Source organism: Balaenoptera borealis, assembly GCF_965194805.1.
Source record: "Balaenoptera borealis genome assembly, chromosome: 19".
Taxonomy (NCBI): Eukaryota; Metazoa; Chordata; class Mammalia; order Artiodactyla; family Balaenopteridae; genus Balaenoptera; species Balaenoptera borealis.
Window position 1 is genome coordinate 55,418,829 of NC_138878.1, and position 25,462 is coordinate 55,444,290.

Sequence of the window (25,462 nt, forward strand, 5' to 3'; positions counted from 1 at the left end):
GTAAGGCTGGGGGACTGAGTACAGGATTGGGGTCTTTAGCAAGGGTGATATTCAAACTGGGAACTGATACGGGTCGCAGCCGAGGAGATGGGTCCTGTGACGATGTTAATTTCTGGATCAAGAAGCAAAATTTGTCATTCGGGAATATTTATTTTCTGCATGTTGGTCAGTTGGTGAATTAATATCTGTGAGGGTCTGTGGGCCTCAGACATAACATGGGTGCCAACAGGGGGATGTGGATTCTGACATCGACTATGCCTGAAGCTTGTGATGCCCAGTAAGGTGTATTACGAAAACTTCAGTATGGGTTCCATGAGAACTGACTGTTCAGCAAATCTTGATACTTTACAATTGGACGAACAGAGCTCTTTTGGCTTAGAAGTTTTGCAAGTGCTGTTCCCTCTGCCTGGAATGCTCTGCCCCATTTCCACCTCCTTTCACCTGCCTGTTTTATTCCTCCTCCTTCCCTTGGGAGGCCCCAGGCTGCAGCAGGTGCCAGTTCTGGGCTCTCTCGGGTTTTTTCCTCATCCCAGCCCTGACTCTCTGACCACGTTTCCCCACTACTACCCTGATCACTCTGGGAAAGCTCCTCTGATGTGGGGTCTCACGAAGGCTCCAGCAAGATGTCCTAGCTCCTGCCGAGGCTGTGGTCTCCTGACACCCACCCCTTTGCCTCCCTGGATGATCTAGGTGCCCCTGGTGATCTTTAAGCGGGAGAAGGAACTGGCCCGGAAGCTGGAGTTTGACGGCCTCTACATCACAGAGCAGCCTGAAGACGATGACGTGAAGGGGCAGTGGGACCGGCTGGTGCTCAACACTCCGTAAGGGCCCACCCCAGCCTCGTGGTGGGTTGGGGAAGCAGAGCTGGGTTTCCACTCCAGTCCCAGCCCAGGCCTCAAAAGACCGGAGTTCCAGTCACTGCCGGTCCTGACCCATTCTCCCCAAGCCTTTGTCCTCCTCTTAGTAGTACAGACAAATTTCCCGTGCATTAAAGTACCTCTGGGGGTGCTGCTGACACATGCAGGTTCCTGGGCCCCAGCCCTGGGCATTCTGGTTCAGTGAGTCTGAGGTGGCGCCCAGGAACCTGCATTTTAAACTCTGTCCCCACGCGTGATTCTCACCAGGTGCCATGAGTGGGAAATATATGAACTCATTTGGTTTTTAAACTGAGCCCAGAGAGGAAATGAGGGTTGTGAGGGCAACGTGGTGGGACTCTGGATCCCCAAAGTACACTCCCAGCCCATTCCATTTTCCCCCAGGTCAAGTCCCATCTTATGTGTTCATACAATGGGGCTGCATCCTTAGAGGGAGGCATGTCTAGAGTAAGAACACCAGGTCAGGTTGGAACCCTGGGTTGGCCTCACTCTAGCTGGGAATTATTGGTCCAGTTACTTGGCCTCTCTGTGCCTCAGTTTCCTTATCTGTAAAGTGGGGATATATAATAGCACCGACCTCACTAGGACCTTGTGACAATGAAATGAGTTAGTGTGGTTTCTGGGGCACTGTAAGCCCTAGGTAAGGGTTGGAAGTTATTTTCTTTTTTCTTTTTTTTTTAATGAAGACACTTTTTTTTTTTTTTTTTTTGCATCAGGCCTTAGTTGCGGCATGCAGAATCTTTGTTGAGGCACACATGCAGGATCTTTCGTTTCCGCGAGCAGGCTTTTCTTTGTGGCGCTCGAGCTCCAGGGCGCGAGGGCTCGGTAGTTTGCGGCATGCAGGCTCTCTCGTTGAGGCGCGCGAGTTCAGTAGCTATAGCGTGCGGGCTTAGTTGCCCTGTGACATGTGGGATCTTCCCGGACCAGGGATAGAACCCACGTCCCCTGCATTGGAAGGTAGATTCTTTACCACTGAACCACCAGGGAAGTCCCGGAAGTTATTTTCTTATGGGGTCCTGCCTAGTGAAGTGGTGCAAGGAGAGAGAGAAGCCATACCAAGGACATCCTATACTCTCATTGTCACCATTAAAGACACATTTAACTTACACACATTCAAGTACACATGCTTAAAAGAGAGAGAGACACCTATTTAAAGTGGTGTCTGCCCAAGACCTTGACTTCTAAATACCATTTCCCATGACAAGGAACCAAACTCCATGAATAAGTGGCAGATTTCAGGGCTGGGTTGGGGAAGTGTAAGATGAGCCTGAATTATCTTGTTATGTCAGAAAGCAAGGGTGTGCTCACTGAAAAATGGTGACATGCTGAAAGGACCCTGCTGCCAGCTTAGAAGGGGCTCCCCGTGGACAAATCAAGGACAGTTTGAGCATTGATAAGGATAGGAAGTGCCACAAATTGAAACACACATCAAATAGGCCTAAATCCATGGATTCATAATAAATCTCCACTTCACCCCCCACCCTCCCCCAGCAAAACTCATTGGCCCACCTTTGCAGGATGTTGGGACATCAACTCATAAATTAGAAAACTGGTAAATAAAGGGCCAGAATCATCAAATAAAATTAAACAGTGTGAGAAGGCACCCCGGAGCCGGAGCAGGGCCAGGCTGCTGGTCCCGACTCCCCCCCACCTGAGTGCAGTTCTGGGGCCTTTGCACATCCCAGCTCCGAATGCGAGCCGCCTGCCTCACCTGGGCTCCACCAACAACAGCAGCGGGGGAGGGCGGGGTAAGAGTTGACCTCAGGCAAAAGTCACCTGGCTTGGGGTCTTTAGAGCCTGACCCTGAGTGAGATGTGACCCCCCTGTCTCCTGTGAGAAAAGCATTGGAATTCCAACCCCCACCCCCCCACCCCCCACCCCACCCCCGCCCCGGCCTGGCTGGTGGCTCCTATTCCCTCCTACCCTAATGTCTTGTGGCTTCTTTCTCTTGGCAGGTCTTTCCCCAGCAACTACTGGGACAAATTTGTCAAGCGGAAGGTGAGAGGATGTGGATGGGGAGGTGGAAGGGCCTCCCGGGCTGGGTTCCTTGCTGCCACCAGGCCATCCAAACCCCGTCAGGCCCTTGCTTCATGTGTGACCTTGGGCAAGAGGCTTTGACTGTCTGAGGAGCAGCTCAGATTGCCAGTCTGGAAGTGGGCATGACAGTCACCCCTCCCGCTCTGTAATGAGACGATACATGTAGCAAGCACAGCATAGTGCCTGGCACAGAGTAAATACTCAGTGAATATTAGTTTTGAGGGAGGAAGTAAGGCATCCTATTTTCAGCACACAGACTCTGGTGCTAGATTGTCTGCTCTTCTATTCCTAGCAGGGCCAACCTTTCTGTGCCTCAGTTTCCCTCATATTCAAAGTGAAGTAATGAGGGCCGACCCCACCAGGTTGTTGTAAAGGTTATATGACCTACTACAGGAGCAGTATCTGGCACATAGGAAAACATTCAGTTACAGTCATTCAGTCACTCAACAAATGTTTATTGAGCACCTACTGTGTGCCAGGACCTGTTTTAGGGACCTGGAATCCAAGCAGTAAACACATTTGGACCCTCAAGTTGGAAAGACAGAGGAGGAACACATTTATAGCATTCAGGTGGTGATAAGTGCTGTAGAAGAAAAAAGCCCCGCAGAGGGGTGGGGAGTGCGTGGGTATCAGCCCAGACAGGTTGCTCTTTCGCGCAGGGTGCTCAGGAGGTGAGGGAGTGAGGCAGGTGGGAATCTGGGGGAAGGGTGTCCTGGGCAGGGGGAACGGCCAGTGCAAAGGTCCTGGGGGAGGAATGTGCCTGGTATATTTGAGGAGCTGTGAGGAGGCCAGTGTGGCTGGAGCAGAGTGAGTGAGGGGTTGAGTGGGAGGAGATGAATTCATAGATGACGGGGTGGGGGCGCCAGTTATATAGGATTCCTTGCCTACCTGCCTAATAATAATAAATTATCCCAATTAATTTGGCTACTGAGTAAACTGGACCTTTATCACTTTGGGACCTTCCCCCTGAGGATCTGAAGAAAGCTCTGGCCCTTCTCCCCAGAAAAATGCACCCCCGATCTCTCACACAAAGTTCAGAGTGTCCCCAGACCCCCCCAACCATGCAGGCTATGACCTTCCCCACTCTAGTTGTGTCTGCACGGCCCTATGCTCCCCTGCGTAGGTCTTGGACAAGCACGGGGACATCTATGGGAGGGAGCGGATCGCCGAGCTCCTGGGCATGGATCTGGCCACGCTGGAGATCACAGCGCACAATGAGCGCAAGCCTGAACCACCGCCGGGGCTGCTCACCTGGTGAGCCAGGGGTGACCCTGCACAGGCCTGGGACAGGCAGGGGAGGTGGCCAGGGTCTGACCCTCCAGCATCTGGCCATCCCTCTTCCCTCCACCCTACAGGCTCATGTCCATCGATATCAAGTACCAGATCTGGAAGTTTGGGGTCATCTTCACAGACAATGTGAGGAGGGCCCTGTGGGGGGTGAGGGGCCTGCAGGAGAAGGGCCTTGAGGGCGTTGGGGGCTCCACCCCCAGGTATCCCTGACCAGGGACTGACTCCTGACCCCTGTGCACCTCTGACCCACCCAAGGCTCCTTACCACCCAGAACACTCTTGAATTCCCAGACTATGTCCTTCTGCGGAGGGTTCCCCAATTCCCTGCAGAATGGCTTCCCACCCAGAGTGCCCCATTGTTCCTGATCCTTCAAATAATCCCTAGCCAGTGATGGCACCCTGACCCCCAGAGCATGCCCAACACTCTCAACTGTTCCCTGGTGCCCAGAGTACTCCTTGACCCTCATGAATGCACGCTGACCCCGGCTCTGTGTGCCCACAGTCTTTCCTGTATCTGGGCTGGTACATGGTGATGTCCCTCCTGGGTCACTACAACAACTTCTTCTTTGCCGCCCACCTCCTGGACATTGCCATGGGGGTCAAGACGTTGCGCACCATCCTCTCCTCTGTCACCCACAATGGGAAACAGGTGTGGAGGGGACCTGTCTGAGGGGAGTGAGCCTGGAGGGACGAGCTTGGCAGTCTGAGGAGGGGTGGAGGGTGAGGGCTGGGCAGGTAGGGTGAGGAGGGGCAAGGCTGGGCGGGCTGAGCCAGGGCGGGTGTGGGTGGTGAGACCCCAGGGGGAAGGCCACCTGGGCCGAACTGGGGCAAGGATAGAGAAGGCTGGGGACTTCCCTGGTGGTCCAGCGGTTAAGACTCTGCGCTCCCAGTGCAGGGGGCCTGAGTTTGATCCCTGGTCAGGGAACTAGATCCCACATGCTGCAACTAAAGATCACACATGCCTTAACTATAGAGCCCGCGTGCCGCAACTAAGACCCAGCGCAGCCAAATAAATAAATAAATATTCTTTTAAAAAGGTAGAGAAGGCTGGGCATGGGGGAGGGGCAAGCCCAGAGTGGAGCTGACCGGCCCCTTGCCCATCCCCAGCTGTTGATGACCGTGGGCCTCCTGGCGGTGGTGGTCTACCTGTACACCGTGGTGGCCTTCAACTTCTTCCGCAAGTTCTACAACAAGAGTGAGGATGAGGACGAGCCTGATATGAAGTGTGACGACATGATGACGGTAAGCCCCTCCCCCCAGCGCTCTTGGAACAAGTTACTGACCATCCCTGACCCTTAGTTTTCCCATCTGTAAAGGGGGTTAGTAATAGAACCTACCTGTAGACTTACTGTGAGGGTTCAGTGAGCTGACACTTGTGAGGTACATTGAACAATGCTCAATAAATGATAGCCACTGTTGTAATAGTATCTGAGCTTTTCAAGCTATCCTTATTGGAAAGGTGCTCGGGCACGGTGCCTGACTTACAAGCCATGTGATTTGGGGTTGGCTGCTCAACCTCCCCATGCTCTGGTGTCCTCACCTGTGAAATGGGTGTATAATAACCGTGCCTACATCCTCGGGTTGCTTTTAGGACTCAGTGATGCTCCCTGACCATCTAAGATTTAAAAGTCTTAGAATAGTGCCTGGCAGGTATTAAGGATTCCGTAGATGTGAGCTACTATCATCATTATAATGAAAAGTTTCACCCAAAGCATGCTATCCGTGTTTTTGTTTTCTCTTCTATTCTAGTAGTGGTGGTCATAACCCAAACTGAGTTGTTGTTTTTTTTTTCTAAACTCCATCTTTTTTTTTTTTTTTTTTTTTGGCCTTACCACACGGCTTGTAGGATCTTAGTTCCCTGACCAGGGATTGAACCTGGGCCCTTGGCAGTGAGAGTGCAGAGTCCTAACCACTGGACCGCCAGGGAATTCCACTAGACTCCATCTTTATTTTTATTATACTCCAACTGAACCTTAGCATTTCCTCCACTTGTGAATTTTTTTTAATTTTTATTTATTTAGTTAAAAAAATTTTTTTGGCCGCACTGTGCGGCTTGTGAGATCTTAGTTCTTTGACCAGGGATCGAACCTAGACCCTCGGCAGTGAAAGCACAGAGTCCTAACCACTGCACCACTAGGGAATTCCCCCCAAATTAAGTTTAACCTACTATAGGCATGGGCCACAGTGGAAAGAATCATCCCAGGGCTTTATCTCAGAGATGGCCTGTAATCTGGCACTGTGCTCGCAGGATCCACTCAGCCTGACGTTTGAGGCCCCACCAGACCTGGTCTTGACACTTCGCCTTGTTCCCATCAGTCACTGGTCTTAGCTCTTACCCAAGAGAACTGGGTTCTCTCACTTCCCAGGGACACAGAAAGAACAGTGTAAAGTCTTTCCCAAGTGCCAGGCAGACCACATCCCTCCCTCTACTCAGAACCTTCTTGTGGTTTCCTGATGCCTTCACCATGGCTTACAAAGCCAGGGAAAAACCAGCCTGGCCTGAGTCTAACCAGAGTCCTTCTTGCTTTTTGCTCTCTGGCTGCCTGGTCCTCCTTCAGTTCCCCTAAGATCATGTGTTTCCTCCCAACCCAAGCCCTTTGCATCTGACATTCTCTCTTCCTCCCTTCCCCGGCCCTATGTACACACACCCCTTCACTTGATGCTTCACCTTCAACTTAAATGCTGCCTCCTACAGGAAGCCCTCCATGACTATTGGCTGGACCTCATTTATCTCCCTGCTCGTGCTCACAGGAACTCTATTTTCCAGCTTCACTGAACCTCTTTCAGTTCCTCACAAGAGCAAGATGCATTCTTTCCTCCCCAAATGGTGATGAAGCACATGTGGTTCTCTCTGCCTGGAACTCTCTCTCCCACCTAATATTTTCTTCACGTTCCAGCTCACACATGTCCCCTCTTCTAGGAAGCCTTGCCCAATCACCGCAGGCTGGGCCAGGCTTTCAAAGCTTCAACGCTTCCTGTGCTTCCCCCATCTCACCGCTGATTACACTGTGCTTTCCCTGTCCTGGCCCTGAGCCCTCCCTATCACAACCCTGATCATTTCTGGGCTGTCACTGTCTGATGCCAAGTTTGTGAGCCCTGTGAGAGGAAGGTTCAGTGCTGTCTCAGTCATTGCCATGTGTGCCCTGCTGCAGCTAGCCCAGCGCCCTGTAGGTACTCGGTGAATGTCGAATGATTGAATGCATGACTAATGTGCTTCTCACCCTGCCCCCGCAGTGTTACCTGTTTCACATGTATGTGGGTGTCCGAGCTGGTGGGGGCATTGGGGACGAGATTGAGGACCCAGCAGGCGATGAATATGAGCTGTACCGGGTGGTCTTCGACATCACTTTCTTCTTCTTTGTCATCGTCATCCTGTTGGCCATCATCCAGGGTCAGTGTTCTTTGGGGTTGTGGGAGTGGGGGCTCTGTGCCCAGAGGCAGACTAGCTCCTTTAAGAGTGCAGGCCCAGGATCACATCAGCCTGGATTCATATCCTGGCTCTGCCTCTCCCTACTGTGAGACTTTGGGCAAGTCACCACTCTGAGCCTCAGTTTCTCCATCTGTAAAATGGGGTTTTTTAAATTATACTAGCCTCATAGGGTTGTTGTGAGAATTCAATCAATTCGTAGGTGGTAAATGTCTGGCTCATGATAAGTGCTCAATAAATGCTAGGTATTATTATTTTTAGGAAGCAGGGTGTGATTAGGGAGATGAGGAAGGGAGGCAGGACTCAGACGTAGGTAGCCAGAAGAGGAGGGAGTCTGAACTGGGTCAGAGGTTGGGCACTGACTTGCGCCGTGCCACCCCAGGTCTGATCATTGACGCTTTTGGTGAGCTCCGAGACCAACAAGAGCAAGTGAAGGAAGATATGGAGGTAGGTCATATCTGGGGGGTGACCCAGAGGGATTATGGGACCCTGGGGGGTTGAATGGGCCTTGACTCTGATGTCTCCTGCCATGCACAGACCAAGTGCTTCATCTGTGGTATCGGCAGCGATTACTTTGATTCAACACCGCATGGGTTCGAGACTCACACACTAGAGGAGCACAACCTGGCCAATTACATGTGAGTGTGGGCCCACTGGCCAATCAGGAGGGTGGGGGCGCGGCTGCCGACAGCCGGCTCGAGATACTGGCCAGTTAGGGGAGGGGGTATGGTGTCCATGTGGGTGGATTCCCAGCCAGCCAATCAGGAGAAAGTAAGGGTGATTGCGACCTGTCTACCGCTGCCTCCCATCCCCAGGTTTTTCCTGATGTATCTGATAAACAAGGACGAGACAGAACACACGGGTCAGGTAAGGGTGTGTTAATGGGACGACAATGGGCAGAGACATGGTGAATTTTTTTTTAATTAATTTATTTATTTACTTATTTTTGGCTGCATTGGGTCTTCGTTGCTGCGTGTGGGCTTTCTCTAGTTGCGGCGAGCGGGGGCTACTCTTCATTGCGGTGGCTTCTCTTGTTGCCGAGCGCAGGCTCTAGGCACGCGGGCTTCACTAGTTGCAGCATGCGGACTCGGTAGTTGTGGCTCGCGGGCTCTAGAGCGTAGGCTCAGTAGTTGTGCCGCACGGGCTTTGTTGCTCTGTGGCATGTGGGATCTTCCTGGACCAGGGATCGAACCCGTGTCCCCAGCATTGGCAGGCAGATTCTTAACCACTGCACCACCAGGGAAGTCCCGACATGGTGAATTTTAATATAAGGTCAATCAGCAGGTGACAGTAAAAAGCTCATATCAATATGAAGCATTTGAAGATGTGACCAACCAACCCTTCCCCATCCCCCACCCCTAGGAGTCTTACGTCTGGAAGATGTACCAAGAGAGATGTTGGGATTTCTTCCCAGCTGGCGATTGTTTCCGCAAGCAGTATGAGGACCAGCTTAGCTGAGACACCCCCAGCTGGCCCTTCACCCCCACCTCAAGGTCCTTATTCTCACAGCAAGCCCCTTAGCCCCCAAATCCCTCCCCCCAAGGCGGCTGGGGGAGGGTGACCATGTACTGGCAAAATAAAGTCTGTGCTACACCCCTGATATCATTGTGTTGGATTGTTGACATTTGTGGGTTGGGTGGGCATACAGGAATTCTGCCCTCCTCTCCCCTGCCAACCCAAGAAAACCAAGATGGCAGCAGAGACTGAAGTCATGTTTATTCGGAGACAGGGGCATGTCGTGATCACTAATGTGTGTCCGCTGGGGAGGGAGGGGTGGGGACTAGTTCCTGACACCCCCTCAGGGACTCATTCCTGGATGTAGAGGTTGCTGGGGGCAGTAGGATCATCTGCTGGGCGTGTCTCCACCACCACAGGCCTGGGGAAGGAAGAGAGAAGTCAGTTCATTCATTCATTTGTTCATTCCTTCATCTGCAGAGGAGTTTATTATAGAGTCTTTGCCAGCACAATGCTGGGCTATAGCAGTGAATGAGCACACATGGCCCCTGCCCTCGGGGAGCTCAATCTAGAGCAGGAGACCAACATGAATCAGTGAACCAGATGAGTGCAAAGAAGCATGAGGCACATAGCACGGAAACCTAGCCCAAGGGGTCAGCCAAGGTGCCCCCAAAGAATGGATGGTGGAGCCTGAAAGAGGCTCAGGAGGGAACTTGGTGAAAAGGCAGGGAAGAGTGTTCTGGGCAGAGAGAACAGCCTGTGCAAAGGCCTTGAGGTGGGAGAGAGCCTGGGGTTTGACTGCAGAAGTCATGGTTTGTGGGCTGTGACCAGGATTGGGTACTTATCTTGAGGTCACGAGAAGGACTTAAACAGGTGGAGAGTGACACAATCAGATCTGGATTTTAAAAGACCCCTCTGGGCTTCCCTGGTGGCACAGTGGTTAAGAATCCTCCTGCCAATGCAGAGGACACAGGTTTGAGACCTGGTCTGGGAAGATCCCACATGCCATGGAACAACTAAGCCCGTGCGCCACAACTACTGAGCCTGCGCTCTAGAGGCCGCGAGCCACACTAGTGAGTCCATGCACCACAACTACTGAAGCCTGCGCGCCTAGAGCCCATGCTGCGCAACAAGAGAAGGCACCGCAATGAGAAGCCCGCATACTGCAACGAAGAGTAGCCCCTGCTCGCCGAAACTAGAGAAAGCCTGCGCGCAGCAACGAAGACCCAACACAGCCAAAAATAAAGAAAGAAAAAAAAGATAACATCACCAGTAATGGGACAAAACATGTGCTTCCTGATCTGATGCAGTGAAAGGACACACCATCATTTCTGTGGTATTCCTGCCCCAAACGCTTAACCTGGAAACCTCAAACCCAATTGAGGGACATTCCGTAAAACAAATTTCCTGTACTCTTCAAAAGAGTCAAGGTCATGAAAAGCCAGGAAAGTCTGAAGAATTGTCCTAGGCTCAAGACTAAAGAAACATTACTCGAAAATGCAGCCCATCATCCTGGATTATATCCTGGACGAGAAAAAAAGTATCATTTTTTGGTTATAGAGAGCAAGGGCATCATTGGAACAACTGGTGAGACTTGAATGAGCGTGTGAATTAGAAGGTAGTGATAGTTCAGTATTATTTTCTTGATTTTGACAGCTGTATCGTGGTTTGTAAGAGTATGTCCTTGCCTTCATTTAGGAAACATACACTGAAGTATTTAGGGGTAAATTGGCATCACGTCTGCAATTCACATGGAAATAGAAAAAAATTATACATATATGAAAGGGAAGAATAAAGCAAATGTGGTTAAAAAAATAATATATGGGGAATCTGGGTGAAGGGGATACACAATTTTTAAATTTTCGCAACTTCTCTGAGAGTCTAAAATTATGTCAAAATAAAAAGTTAGGATAAAAATTTAAAAAATGAAAATTCCACCTTGGCTGCTATGTGGGGAATGGACTATGAGGGCAGAGATGGAAGCAGGGAGACCAGGTGAGAGGATGTCCAGGCCAAGATACAGGTGGCTGGGGATACCTCCGGATGCCCTCTCCACATCAGAAGCCCCCCCCTTCCCGAGTTCATACCTGGGGGAGCCAAGCAGACGGAAGGTGAGGGTGGGGTCTCTCAGCTCCTGCAGCAGCTGGGGGGAAAGGTGCTGTGTCAGTGCCTAGAAGACTCCTCCCCTCTCCTTTAAAGAGAGCAGGGGACGAGGTCTCTGAACTCCTCAGGTCCAGAAATAATCATTCTTGCTAACACCGCTCATCAGCTGTGTGACCTCAGGCGAGTTACTTAACCTCTCTGCACCTCAGAGTACTAACCTTTTAAATCATAGTACCTACCTGATAGGCAATCACGAAGATTAAGTAAAATACAAAACTGTAAGGGCAGAGCCTGACACATGGTGTTCTGTGAGCTAAGCACCATTTTTCACTCCATTTTCCACTCCATTTTCCGGATGAGAAAAGTGAGGCACAGGAAGATTAAGTCATTTGCCTAAGGTCATTCAGCTGGATTCCAACCCAGGCAGTCTGGGCCACGCTCTTAACCCACATATCTCTACAGTGACCCCATTTTATAGTTGGGAGCCTGAGGTTCAGAGAGGAGCAAAGTCCCTTACACAAGGTCACACAGTGACCCTGGATGAGGTCTGGACCTAAGAGACACTGGGGTAGAGAAGGGGACCTGTCTGAACTGAGCCTAGAGGAAGCTTCTCCTCCAGGACTTCACACCCTGACTCAGTTCTCCCAGTCCATCTGATGAATGAGATGACTGACATGGGAGGGGCTGGGTTGCGGGTGCTGGGATGGAGGAGCTTACCTGGTCCGAGCCTAGAGCCCACACCTGCACTCCATGCTTCCAGAAGGCCTGGAGCCGACCCCCGACCATAGCTGGGAGGAAAGCAGTGCCTGTTACCCTTGGCTTTCACTTAAGCCTCCAACCTGGACCCTGGACCCTATCATCCCGGCACATACCCACGGCCTCCACTGCTTCAGTCATGGGGATCTCTGGAGTTCGAAGCCCCCTGACTGGGGCCCCCTCTGGGGTCACCAGCTTCAGAGACCCTAGAAGGAGGTAGAGCGGGGGCTTTAAGAGCAGTAAGCGGGACTTAGAAGGTTACGGAGGGACCAGACAATAAATTCAGCGTGAGAAGCAAAGCAGGACGGGCAAGGACTGGAGGGGCTCAGCGTTTCTGAGAGAGGTACGGGTTCTGGGGGTCGGAGATCTAGGAATAGTGGGGGAAAGGGAGGGAGGAAGGTTCTTACCGTCCATCAACACCATCACCTTGTCTTCCTCGACTTGAGTCACCTGTACTGGTCCCTTGTGCTCTGCTTGAGAGGCGGGGGTGTTCAAGGACCCATTCCACCTCCGCCTTTCCCAAGCAAGCGGGCTAAACCTCGCCCATCATAGAGTTCCCCACTCCCCTATCATCAATCTCACCAATTATATATACCCAATGTTCTCCCGCTCCCTCTTGTTTCAACCCCTTTCTCAATTACGCCTCAGGCTAAGCACCGTCCAGCCACCCAGACCCAACCCTCCCAAACTGATAAGCCCCACCCCTCCCAGAGCCTGCACCTGTGCTCATCTCGCCCAGCCAGCAGGAGAGCGCGCCGAAGCGCACGGTGTGGAAGAGCACCGACTTCGCCGGCCGCCCAGGGCTCACGCCGATGCACACGGCGGGCAGCTCGGAGCCTGGCCCGGTCAGCAGTGCAAACACCGGCAGAGGCGTAGGTAGCGGGAACAGCACCTGCTGCGGAACGCGCAGGGAGGGGCGGGCTCAGAGGAGGCTTGGGGCGGGGCCTGAGAAGGGGCGGGGTCTTGGAGGACAGTGGGCGTGGGGCTTCCGAAGTATTTCCTAAGTATTTTCTTGCCAAGAAACTTCAGGGGGTGAGGCCTCAGAGGGCTTAGAAATTGACGGGTGTGCTCTCAGAGTGGGCGTAGCTTCCGTTTGGGGGCGTGCCGCCTTGGCGACAGAGAGGCAGGGCCCCCGGGCGCTGTGGCCCCAAAGGCAGCAAAGTCCCCTTAGAGACTCAAAGAACCTGAATGGGGTCTCCTTAGAGATGGGGGGAGGGGCATAGGGCCTGAAGAATAATTAGACCAGGGGTGAGGAGCGGAGCTGAAAGATCAGTGAGGCGCCTCCAGGTGGGCGGGGCCTTGGGGAGATTGGGGCGGGGCCTCGGGTGGAAGGCCGGGTTCGTGGAGCTCTCAACAGAAGCGTAGAGTGGATGGCCCTGGCCACCCAATCTGACAAAGTCCCCAGCGTCTGCAGGCTCCCTACCCGGACCAGCAGGAACTTGTTCATGGGCTGGTACCACTGAAGCAGGACCACGGATGTCTCCAATGCCCCACACAGGAAGGGGCCCCCGGAGCTCGTGCCCTCTGCTGTGGAGGTAAGGATGGGTTAGGGTATATCCTCTCTCCCCTGCTCCGCCCCGCAAAGGCCACACATCTTTCCCCGGGCTCTGTTCACCCTGCCTTAACTCTGCAATCCTCTCGGGTCGAGAGGGAGTCCAAGTCCCGCCCCTGGCCCCGCCCCCACTCTGCACACCCATGGGGTTTTCTCTCACCCACACAGCACGCCCGGCAGCCTTTGGTGTCCTGGATCTTAGTGGAGACCATGTTCTTCCTGCACAAGAAGGGAGGCGTGAATGGGGGGAGGGGCGGCAGAAATGAGGCATTAGAGGGGTCAGAGGTGCCACTGCGGGCTGGTACCTTGCCAGTAGCCGGTGGGGGCTAATGTGAGCGATGGGGCTTCCTGCTCTGGCCTCTTTCCGTTCCAGTAGGCCCAAGATGCTATGAGAATACAGGTGGGGGGTCTTTCCTGCAGTGTGTGTATGTAGGGGAAGCAGGCAGTTATAGGACACTGCACACTCCCACATTTTCCCTATCCCATCACTTGGCCCCATCCCTTTAAAATGCCCAAGGCTTCAAGTCTCAAGCACCTTTATTCACTCATTTTTCATGCAACATATTTTAAATGCCCACTGTAGGCCAGGCACTGTGCTTGGCTCTGGTGAACAATGGTGAGTAAAATAATTACGTTCCCTACCCTCACGGTGCTTGTAGCCACATGACAAATGATGAACACTTAACCAGTCAGATGAAGTTACACACATTACAAAAGCTAAGAAGAAACATACCTACAAATTCTGCAAAAGTTTGTCATCACAAACTTTTGGCTTGGGGTCTCCTCATAAATTAGAAATTCTTTTACACAAAGTGTTTATAAAACAATGACATGTAATTTTAATCTACAACTTGCTCGCTCTGTTTTACTAAAGCATGGAACAAGTACTAACTGTCATCTGAACATCAAAGAAATGTAAAGACTGACTTCTTGTGGAAATTACCTCAAAACTGACTTGAGAGGTGGGCACTACTGTGAGCCCCATTTTACAGATGGGGAAACTGAGGCTCAGGGAGAAGTCTCTTGCCCCAAGTCCCACAGTGGAAAAGTGGCTGGAGTTTGAACTGTAGGCTCTGTGAAGGGGTAGCCTAATTTTTTTTCAGCCGTGCCCATCTATCTCCCAACCCCTTGACCCTTGACTCCTTAAGTTCTGACTCCCCACCCTCCCACCCAGCCATAGCCAGACCTGAGAGAGACATGAGGACATTGTTGATAGAGTACACCCAGGTAGTCCGGCTAGAAAAAAGCTGCAGAGGAAGGGGAGATGGCTCCTGTAAGACCCCAGCAACCCCAACTCCAGCCCCCACCCTTGGCCCATCCTAGGTGCTGCCCCTCACCATCTCCAGCGTGGCCTCCTGATCATTTCGGTTCAGGATGAAAATGCCTTCCTCGGCCCCCAGGAGCAGGTGCTGGTCTGGGGAGCACAGACGTGAGGATGCTGGGACCTGCCTCATCGTGGGGGACCTCCCAGACCCCCCTATGGCCCCAAACACTGGTACTCTGTTCCCCAGCCCTGACCCTCAATTCTCTGCTCTCCCTCCAAACTGACACTTCCGGCCTCTGTTTCCCCAAATCTGAACTCAAACCCTGACCAGTTCCCCTGAGCTGATCTCACTCTCACCAGCCTCTGATCACCACCGGTTCTGGTGGTTCTTCCATCCCTGACTCGCAAATCCTGACCCTCTGTCCCCTCAATTCTGCCCCCAACATTAGATGTGACTCCCCGAATAGCCCTCTAAATTCTGTCCCTCTTTCTCCCCAGTTCTGGTCCCTGAATGCTAATCCTATCTCAACACTGATCCTCAGACAGCCCTACATATGGCTTTTTCTGTCCAGTGTGACCCCAAAAACTCTAATACTGTTTCCTTAACATTTATCCCTCACTGACCTTGTCTCCACATCTTTGATCCCCAGACTCCCTCCCTTTGTGCTACATTCTAACCCCTAAAACTCCTGGCCCCAAAAACCTACAACTGAGGTTAATGGGGTCCAACTGTCCTGGATCTTGTACCCCAAACTCTGACCTTTCTGCTATATCTGACACTCCTTTTTAAAATTTTATTTATTTAGTTAGTTAGGCCACACCGCACAGCATGTGGGACCTTAGTTCCCCGACCAGGGATCGAACCCGTGCCCCCTGCAGCGGAAGCGCGGAGTCTTAACCACTGGACCGCCGGGGAAGTCTCATATCTGACACTCCTAGCCTCCAAACTCTAATTTTCCTAGTCTTCACTCTCAAACCCATCTTCACTCTACCCATCTTTGATCCCTCAACTCCACCTGTAACTCCTGGCGCTGCCCCTGCCTCAGCTCTGCCACTCCCTCCCCTCCCCTGTCCCTGCCTTTGCGCCTTCCATTAAGGGCCCTCCCCGTCCCCGCCACATTCTCCATGACCCTCCTGAATGCTCACCCTTGGTGGAGGGGTGCGTCCAGGCTGCCGTGCTGTGGATCCGGAGGGGGCAGCCATTGAATAACTTTACAAGAAGGGCACATCCCTGGGTGGGCCATGGGGGCGGGGCAGCAGCAGATCCAGCAAAAGGGAGGAGGGGACAGGAAGGCGGGTGGTTAAGATTTGGAAGCGAGAGTGCCAAGGTTCAAATCCTGCCTCTGCTTCCTCAAAGGTTTATACCTTGGAAAGCTACTTACCCCTCTGTGCCTCAGTTTCCCCAGTTTGAAATGGGGGATAATACCTATCTCTACGACATCTACCGCTTTCTGTGAAGGTATACACCTTGCAAAGACACGAGATCGGTGTCTGGCACAGAGGAACTGCTCAACATATGTCACTTGTTATATTATTAGTCTTCCCAGCCCGACCCCCCGACTCCCACCAGGCATCCCCAGCCCCACCCAGAGGTGAGGGTCCTCAGCATGGCTGGCCTCACCTTTCTCTTCATCTTTTCCTTCTTGGGGGGCAACAGTGGGGGCTGGTCAGGCTCCCGGGGGGCTGGGTTCCAGAGTGAGGGTTCTGAGATGGGGTGGGGAAAATCAGCCCCCAAAACCCCCCTACCCCTGCCCCACCCCACCTCTGCCCACCTCCCACCCCAGCCTGCCCTGTCACCTGAGTGGGCAGTTAGGTGGGGGCTTCGGGTGGCTGGGGGAGGCCCAAGATGGGGGGTGCGTGGGGGAGGCCCACTGGCACATCGGACCAGCACCCCCGGGCTCAGCTGTCCCTCATCCCCAGTCCCCCCAGGACCCTCGTCCGATGGAGAACGGAACTTGGGCTTTGGAGAGAGAGAAGGAGGGTGGGGGAATACATTAGATGATCTGAGAGAGAAGGCGCCCTGCAATCTGCCTCCACCAGAACTGACAGTAGGTTATGGCTCTGACCTTCCCCACGATGTCCATCCACCACTCCAGCCTTCCCCTCTAACCCACGCCCAACATCAACACATGCCAGCAACTAAAGGGTGAGTGCTGGGTGCAGCAGGCATTTCCAGGGACCAGCTACTGACCAGTGTCCATCGGGCTAAATATTTTGAGTCCCACCCCTAGGGTCAGGGTTACCACTTCCAGATCCCAATGTGCTTAACAACCCAGTCTTCCCAGACTTCAAAGGACCCAGCATCCCAGACTCCAGCCCTAGAGGGCTCAGTATCCCAGCATCTATGAACTCTGGCCTCCTGGCCCCCTGGCCCCCAGCTCTGACCCAGGGCCTTACCTTGGGGGGCAGCGGAGGAGGTGTGTCTTCTGCAGGGGTGGGGCTGGAACACAAAGATGGGGTAAGCAGGTGCGGGTGTGGGGAACAAGCACTGGGGAGGGTTGGGGCCAGAGGTCTGAGCTCAGGAGCCTCAGAGGGCGACGCGGTCTGGGCTGGGGCTGAGGGCTAAAGGACTGATAGCCATGATGATAATAGTAACAGCAACTCTTGGATATCGAGTGCTGACAATGCATCAAGTCTCTGCATCTTTACGCCCACCTAGGAACACAGATCACGTGCGCTCCTGGGGGTCAGGTTCTCACTTGGTGCCGGGCGCGCTGCCCGTGAGCCCATGACAGACGAGACGTGTGGAATGGATGGGTGGGCCCTGAGGCTGACACAGGCCTGGGGCTGGGGGAGATGGGGGCCTGGGCCAACTGCTGGGGCTGAGGGCCTGACATGGGGGAAAGGTTCAGCCTGAGACTGGGTGAGATGAAGAAGGATGAGGGCTGGGGGGTTGAGGGTTAGGGCTGCAGTTGAGGCCTGGGGGTGGGAGCAAAATCTGGCAGGAGCTGGGGACTGAGATGTAGCAGGGGGCCCAGGGTGGAGTGGGGGTGGGGTTGAGGGTCAGGAGTCCGGGATGAAGGAAGGTGGGGGCATTGAGGGTCCTGTCAGGGGTCAGGGGTCAGTGCTGAGTGGTAGAAGGAAAGCAGGGGCTGAGGCTGGGGTCGGGGTGGAAGGAAGGCGGGGTAGGAAGGTGGGAGCTGGGTGGGGGCCTGTGGAGCTGTCTTACATGTCCACATCGTCGTAATCATCATCGGACTCCGACAGGTGCCTCCTGAGGACGGACAGGTATGAGCCTCGGGTGGTCCCCACATGTAGCCCAGCCTCCCTCCCACCCTGAGGATCCCTGACCTAGGACTGCTGCTCCTGAAGTCTCCAGGGGGCTGTAAGCGAGCCTGCGGGATAGTAAAGGGTCAGCAGTGGCCCAGGGGGAGGGGAGGGCGGCTGGGCGGCAGGGGAGGCCTCTCACCGTGTCGGCTGTGGGTCTGGACTCCATGCCTCTGAGCTTCCTGAACTCCATGTGCCGCCCTGGGGGTAACACACAGTGAGCTGGGGACGTGAATTGGGGAACAGAAAGAGTAGAATTGGGGGTGGGGTCTGGGATCAGGGTCTTAGGACTGGAGCTGTCCCTACAGGGGAGGGATCTTGGTTTACAGGGGTCTCATTTGGGGGTCAGGGTTTGAGATCAGGGAGCTGGGGGCTCAGAATGGTTACAGAGTGTTTGTTTTGAGGTTCCACCTGGGTACCAAGGATCAGACAAAGATTTCTGAGGTCTCTGGGAGTCCTGGTGGTTGTGGGAAGTCTCAGGGGGTCTGTGTGCAGGACAGAGAGGTGGGGGTCTCTAGAGTCATTTTGTAGATCAGGTGGTGATGAGGTTTTCTCTGGGGTCTCCTGCGGGGTCAGATGGTGATGGGGGTCTCTGGGGTCTCTGGGGTCTCTGGCAATCTGATGAGGGGGCATCTCTTGGCTTATAGGGTCAGGTGTCCCCAAGCGTAAGGATTCTCTACTCACGACAGCAATCTGCGTCTGGGATCCCCAGAGAGCTGGAGCGATGGGTGGATCTGATCCGCCGAGGGATGACGGGGGGAAGCTGGGCAGAGTGGCGGCTGCATCAGGCCCATGCCCTCTAGCAGCCCTCACCACCCTGTGGGCCCAGCTTGGAGCCCTTGGCCCTCCCATAACCTCTGTGCCTCCAGCCCTGTGCCAAGCTCCCCATCCTCACTGGCTTTTTTCCTTCTAAGAGAGGCAGCAAGGGGGTGCTCCAGGCAGGGGAACAGCGTGAGCAAAGTGGGGGGGGCGGGTCCCTCACCTCAGGCTCCTCATCTTCAATCTCGCCAACAGGGGCCCCCTTCCCTGGGTTCCTCAGTTTGTCAAGAAGATCTACGATCAGGCCTCTGTTTAGCCCAGGCTGGGACACCAGTTGATGCTGGGGGAGGGGAGGAGGGTGTCAGCAGACAGAGGGCTGGGCTGGAGAGAGAGGGTTGGGACGAGGGGTTGGAGAACCCATCTAAGGGAATCTGGTGGGGAAGTTGCCAACAGAGGAAGAAGGCAGGGAATTCTGGGGACCTGGGGGATTCTGAGGAGTCTGACGGGATTAGAAGAATTTAGGGTGGGGGACTTCCCTGGCGGTCCAGTGGTTAAGAGTCCCTGCTTCCACTGCAGAGGGCGCGGGCTCCATCGCTAGTCAGGGAAATAAGATCCCTCATGCCGCACATCGCGGCCAAAAAAAAAAAAAAAAAAAAGAATTTAGGGTAGTTGGAGAATTCCAGAGGTGTCTTAGAGGGGACTGGAGTTCCCCTGGAATTCCAAAGCACACCCAGGCATGGGTCCTGAAGCCCTTGGGAATTTGTGAGTTTTAAGAACTCAGCGTATCTTGGACAAAGGTCTGAGATACAATTTGGAGAGTCTTGGGGATCCCTGGGGAATTCGGAGGGACTAGGGACTTTGAAAGGGCCACGAGGGTTCTGTGGAATGAAATTATCAACGTTCTAGGGAGCTGTGGGAGGCCCTGGGGGATTCCGGGGGTGAGTCTGGGAAGGCTTCTCTGGGAGGGGAGGTTTACACTGAGCATCTTGGTGGCGCCGGGTCGTTTCTTGGGGCTCTTAGTGAGGGTGACTTTGACAAAGTTGTGGAAGGCAGCCGACCTTGGGAGGAAGAAGGCAAGTTCTGCGGTGAGGGCACCAGAGACCCTCCCCTCAGACCATCACCCCTGGCTCCACCCTCCCTCTCCCTCCTTCCCATCAATCAACCTCTCCTACCATTTGCCTTTTTCCTTTAGCCTTGGGGGCTGGTAGCCACTCTTGGTCATGAGGAAGAGAACTCTATAAGAGTAGGACAGAATATGGGGTTCAGACTTTCCAGTGGAGGTCAGACCTCGTGGCTCAAGGGAACCCCAGTAGCACTAAGATCAGCAGAGAGCCAAGTGAGGGACGGAATGAGAACGAGGGTTAGGATTTCCAAGGCATGGGATGCCACTTCTAGGGGATACTGCTTATCGCATGACAGAGCTCCTGCAGTCTCGGAGGGAGCCTCAAGATGGTGCTCCCAGTGTCAGGGGCTCCTGGTGTGGAGGGCTGCAGAAAAGGCTTTCTGGGCTGAGAGGAGCCTGAGGGTCTCGGATGGAGCTCAGAGCAAGGGGGTGTCTCCTGTAGGGGGTCTTGTGGTGGGGAAGCAGGCTGGGGGCTGGTGTCCAGGGTCAGAGTTGAGTGGGGTCTCTGGGACTAGGGGGACCTGCCCACCTCTGCCTACCTGAGAGGGTGCACGTCAAAGAGCGGTGGTTGTAGCTCGGCTAATTCGATGGCTGTGACGCCCAGGGACCAGATGTCACACAGCTCATTGTATCCCCCCTTCAGGGCCACGGCCGCCACTTCTGGAGCCATCCTGGGGGCAGAGACCCTCAGAGAGCCCAGGCTGACACAGGAGGGGGAGGGGACACTTTTGGGGGGATGTAGGAGAGAGAGAAGAAGAACGGGGCATACAGAGAGACAGATGCAGAGAGAAACATAAAGATGGAGAAAGACAGACATAAAGACGGAGCGAGGTAAAGGCAGAGAGGCAGAGACAGAGAGAGAGGGAGGCAAATGTGGACAGATATGGAAAGACAGAGAGATCGGGATAAAAATCAACACAAACACTGAGAGGAACAGGTGGAGGGGGCACAGGGAGCCCTAGGTAAATGGAAAACTCAACAGGGAGCCCAAGAGAAGACAGAACATTCAACAGAGCAAGGTAGAGGCAGGGCAAAAAGCCAGGACGGAGATTCCCAGAGATCCAGGCTGGGAAAAGCCACTGCCCCCTGTACCACCCCTAGCTGCCAGCCAGGCACTCCTCACCAGTAGGGTGTCCCAATGAAAGAGAGGCGTCGAGCCAGCGTTGCCCCGATCTGGGCCGAGATACCAAAGTCAGCTAGAGGCAGAGGGAGAGACATAGTGACCTCCCCTGCCCCCTTGGGCCCCCAGCCAGTCCCCCTCCAGACCCCCACCAGCCACACTCACCCAGTCTGACTTCCCCAGCATCGTTGATGAGGATGTTGGCTCCCTGGGGAAGAGGGGGCGGTTAGAGGCTGTCAGAGATACCCCCCAAGTCCAATGCTGCAGCCACTCCCTGGTCCCACACCACCCTGAGCCGTCCAAGCACCACTCCCATATCCTGGGCTCCCCAGCCACCAAGGCCACCTTTCTGCCCCTAGACCACCTTGATGTCCCGGTGTATCTTCTTCTGTGAGTGCAGATAGGCCAGTCCCTGGGGAGGAGGGTGGACACGGGGGCTGTGAGTGTCCGGGGGCTGGAGCAGGGCCCTGCCCCTACCCAAGCCCACAGAGCATCTCCTCACCTGGAGCACTTCCCGGCAGACATAGCTGATCTGGAGCTCTGACAGGGGGCCTGTCACTGCAAAGGTCACCCCGGTGCGGTGTTGGGTGCGGGCCAGGCCCCTGGCTGCCACCCACACCAGCTGAGAGGGTGCCACATAGGGAGGGGGAAACAGGATGGGACAAGTAGGGGGAGGAGGCAAAGGGGTGGTCGGCAACAGAGAGAGGGGCAGCGATGCAGGGAACCAGAGGCCGGAGGGAGAGAGATTCATTCAACAGATATTTACCGCGTGTCTACTGTGTGCCAGCCACCGTGGCAGGCACCGGGGATACAGCTGTGGACAAAAGAGGCAGAGATCCCTGCCCTCATGGAGAGAACATTCCGGTGGGGGAGATGGACAGTAGACAAGATAAACAGGTAAGATATACAGTACGTGAGATGCTAATAAATAGTAAGAAGAAAAATAAAGCAAGAAAAGACAACAGGAAATATGTGTGGGAAGGGGTATGACATTTTACACAGGGTGATCAACCCTGAGAAGGTGACGGGGGTGAAGATGGGAGCAGCAAGTGCAAAGGCCCGGAGGCAGGAGAGTGCCTGGTGGGTCTGGAAAGCAGTAAAGTGGATGGAGCGGAGATGAGGTGTGTCTGCTTGGGGTGTGCCAGTGGGGGTCAGACTCGTGGGCTGTGATGAGAAATTTGGGCTTGGCTTTGGAGGGAACTGGAAGGCATGGGAGGGCTCTGAGCAGGGGGTGATGTCACTTTGTAAAATGAGGAAAGGCAGAGAGAGACAGGGAGAGAGACAGAGAGAGAAAGAGAATCAGGAACAGACCCAAATTGAGGCAGAGAAAGAAAGACATGGTCAGAGAACAAAAAGTGGGAAAACAGACACGGTGAGAAAGAGAGACACAAAGGGGTGAAGAGGATACACTAGAGAGAGACAGTAGACAGAGGGGTCAGAGACCAGGTCTGACGGGCTGGCGGGGTAAGTCAGTTCCTCTCTGTGGGCCTCAGTTTCCCCCTCTGAGGACTTCTTAATGAAGTCCTTCCTTCCTGGCATTTGAGGTCTGAGGCTGGAGGAAGACCGGGAGATGGTTGAAGATAGAGGAGAGCATCAGAAATCTCGAAGTGATCAGAGGCCCACCCCGCCCACACCCTCCAATGCTCCGAGAGTGAAAAGCAGGCTAAGAGAATCAGAAATGCATTCACTATTAAATGAACATGTGGGCACTGATGATGAGCCAGAAATGCAGAAATACTCAAATGCATGAATACACCTTGGTGAGAAAATGCAGACACGGGGAAGATGGGGCAGGGGAAGGAGAGGGGATCATTGCATGCAGAAAGACTGGGGCTGGACTCTCAGGTCCTGGAGGACAGGGCTCAGGGCCCGCTCGGTCACCACAGTATCCCCAGCATCTTCCAGGCCATGCCAGGCCAGAGGAGGGGCTGGCTCACTGTGTGAAATATGGACCGTAAAGACAGTCCCAGGAGACACAAAGGCAGAGAGACAGGACAGGCGAATTGGGGGGGCAGGGGCTACCTGGATCCCCTTGCCCTTCCTCTCACCTTGGTAGATGTCCTGGAGAGAACCAGCCCCACAGAATTCCATGCAGATCCAGAGCTTCTGCAGCCTATAACAGTTCAAGAGCAATACTAATAACAGCAGTAATAAATTATTATAGGATACCTCCTGGCTCACTGTCCATCTTATTCTAGTTCAACAAGAACTTTAATGTAAGAGCTGTCATCTCTCTATTGCCCACTACAGTGAGATCATCCCATTTTACAGATGGGGAAGTTGAGGCTCAGAGAGGAAATATATGTTTAGGGTCAATTGGAATGGAACCCAGGTCTTTGGGCTCCTGACCCATGGCATCCTCTGTCGTCCCATGATAACCTAGGAGACAGGGTAGAGACCTCACAGGTTGTGGAAGTTCGGAGGGGACAGAGGAGCTAGGATACCAGGTCTGGGGGACAGAGGACATTATTGGGGCATCTGGGATATTAATTTGGGGGTCAGGGAATTTAGGGGTTCGTATTAAAGGAAATGAAAGTGAAACTAGGGGACCCGAAGGGCAAGATGATGAAAGATTAGTTTTAGGGGACTTGGTTTCAGGTTTGGTTACTATGAAGGGATCAGTTTGGTGGACCCCTAGTCAGAAATGGGAGTTATTTATTGGAGATTAGATTTGGGGGTGCTCTGGTCAAAAAAGTGGGACTTTGGGCTGGGGATCAAGTTAGGAGTGCCCCAGTTAAAAATGGGGGTCCAGGATTAGAGGTCAAGTTAGGGGGTACCCTGGTCAGGAATGGGAGCTCGCGGGTAGGGGCTGGGCTGGGTGTCAGGGCAGGTCTGAGGCTCATCACCAGAGATAACTCCCATGGTAGGCAACGATGTTGGCGTGCCGACAAGTTTTCAAGATGAGGATTTCCTTCTGAAGTGTGGAAACATCATCGTCTGCAAGGAGGGGCAGAAGAGAAAAGGCTGCCACAGGGAGGGAGTATGGGGGAGATCCCAGTGTCCCAGGAGGTGGGCGTGTGGGGAAGAAGCTCCTGAGGTCCTCTCCTCACCAGGCTCCATCTTCACCATCTTCAGTGCCACCAGGTCCCCCGTCACCTTGTCTCGAGCCTGGTAAAGGGGAAGTTGGCAGTCAGGCGGGCTCCATTCGCCTGAGTTCTTCCTCAGCATCCCTGAACCAAAGCCAAGGACTGGGACCCTCTCACATCCCCTTCCCTTCTTGGGCCTCACCCCAAAGGTCACCGGTTTGAGGGTGCTGGAGAAGGAGGGGGTTCCTCACCTTGAAGACTTCCCCATAGGTGCCGCCACCCAGCCGCTGTAGCAGGTCATAGTGGTCCCGGGGATCCCTATTAAAGATGTCAGGGTCCACGAAGTCCATTCCTGGGGCCCGGAGCTGGGCCTGCGCCCAGGGGCCAGCAGGGCCTCAGGGCTCGGAATGCTGTCACCTCCCTCCTTCCCCACACGCCCTGCACCCGCCTTGCCTCCACCGGCTGTGGCCTCCCCCCTTCCCACTCTCGCTTCCTGCCCCAGCACGGAGCTGTGCAGCCGGCTCCACCCCCTGTCCCCTGGGCCCTAAGAGCCTGTGAGGGGCAGCTTGCCTTGGGACCCAGGGGACCCCCCCTCCACTTCCAGGGCCCTGGGCTGCATGTAAACCAGATGCAAACTATCTTAATTGTGACCTGGAGGGGTGCCCTAACACTCCCTCCCCCGTTCTGGGCGGCGGCAAAAAAACTACAGTTGAACCTCTGCTGAGTGCTTGAGTGCTGGGCCACGACTCAGAGATGGCAGGTCTGCACAGAGATGGCCATGCAATGTATATCACTGCTCACTGGGGGCACATACATGCACTTAGTGGTAACCTCCTGGGCGGTGCGAAGACCAGTCGACATGCAAATGCCTGGATATCCGTGTGCACATATGTGGATGTACCCAGAGCATATACGTGTGACATATGCATGTGTATTCATGCCTGCAGTGTGCAGAATCTGTTCACACATCTCATGACGGCACACACGGGGCACTCGCTTTCACCCACAAAACGAGCCGGAGGGGTCCAGGAAACCCCTCACCCCGCCCCTGCCGGGCAGAGAACAACGGCTTTGCGGGCCGCTACCCCTGGCGTTAGGATGGAGTGCGAGGAGCTCAGGATCCTGCCTCAGGGGCCGAGGCCTGGGCCAAAGGGGACCTCAGAGAGCACATTCCTCGGGACTTGGCCACGGCCCAAAAGGAATATCTAACACGTGCATTCCAACACAGTTTTGAGTTCACGGCCGCGCGCAACGCGACGTGGGTGCAAGCCGCCAGGAAATAGTCTCCTTCACTGGGAGTTCCCGCGCACTTCCCAAGGACTGGAACTGGACACGCGAGGCCCCGGAAGAGCTTAGCCCCGCCTCCTCGCCTTTAGAGGCGCCTGCGCACTGGGCTAGACTAGGTCTTT

General features: G+C 54.1%; 2 protein-coding genes and 1 long non-coding RNA gene across 5 annotated transcripts in view; 2 read left to right on the plus strand and 1 right to left on the minus strand.

The window, feature by feature from the left end:
- RYR1 (ryanodine receptor 1) overlaps positions 1-9,228 on the plus strand; it is a 117,281-nt gene extending 108,053 nt beyond the window's left edge. For both annotated transcript variants that reach the window (XM_082367486.1, XM_082367487.1), the window contains 11 exons: positions 691-821; positions 2,831-2,873; positions 4,036-4,166; positions 4,268-4,328; positions 4,704-4,850; positions 5,309-5,443; positions 7,436-7,592; positions 8,011-8,075; positions 8,166-8,266; positions 8,444-8,495; positions 8,991-9,228. In XM_082367486.1, the coding sequence (XP_082223612.1) occupies positions 691-821; positions 2,831-2,873; positions 4,036-4,166; positions 4,268-4,328; positions 4,704-4,850; positions 5,309-5,443; positions 7,436-7,592; positions 8,011-8,075; positions 8,166-8,266; positions 8,444-8,495; positions 8,991-9,086 (1,119 nt within the window). In that variant the 3' untranslated portion in view covers positions 9,087-9,228. The remainder of the gene's footprint in view (positions 1-690; positions 822-2,830; positions 2,874-4,035; positions 4,167-4,267; positions 4,329-4,703; positions 4,851-5,308; positions 5,444-7,435; positions 7,593-8,010; positions 8,076-8,165; positions 8,267-8,443; positions 8,496-8,990) is intronic.
- On the minus strand, positions 9,089-24,587 carry MAP4K1 (mitogen-activated protein kinase kinase kinase kinase 1). Of its 2 annotated transcripts, none has more exons than XM_082367499.1 (31): positions 24,305-24,587; positions 24,078-24,135; positions 23,874-23,964; positions 23,076-23,140; positions 21,530-21,585; positions 21,392-21,439; positions 21,193-21,235; positions 21,031-21,103; positions 20,447-20,578; positions 19,957-20,019; positions 19,761-19,842; positions 19,008-19,124; positions 18,710-18,788; positions 18,168-18,226; positions 18,050-18,093; positions 17,928-17,972; positions 17,156-17,198; positions 16,556-16,718; positions 16,380-16,462; positions 15,905-15,989; positions 14,832-14,908; positions 14,681-14,741; positions 13,800-13,908; positions 13,655-13,713; positions 13,366-13,469; positions 12,663-12,837; positions 12,350-12,412; positions 12,059-12,148; positions 11,904-11,974; positions 11,171-11,226; positions 9,089-9,504 (listed from the first exon to the last, which is right to left on the minus strand). In XM_082367499.1, exons 1-31 carry the CDS (start codon positions 24,401-24,403, stop codon positions 9,435-9,437), a joined length of 2,463 nt encoding a protein of 820 aa, XP_082223625.1. In that variant the 5' UTR covers positions 24,404-24,587; the 3' UTR covers positions 9,089-9,434. The 2 variants fall into 2 exon arrangements, with proteins under 2 accessions (XP_082223625.1, XP_082223624.1); XM_082367498.1 differs by having other exon boundaries at positions 12,350-12,415.
- Positions 12,698-14,635, plus strand: LOC309616679. The gene is made up of 3 exons (XR_014237568.1): positions 12,698-12,814; positions 13,357-13,493; positions 14,380-14,635. It is a non-coding gene; the product is annotated as an uncharacterized lncRNA (long non-coding RNA).
- Positions 24,588-25,462: the final 875 nt, after the last annotated feature.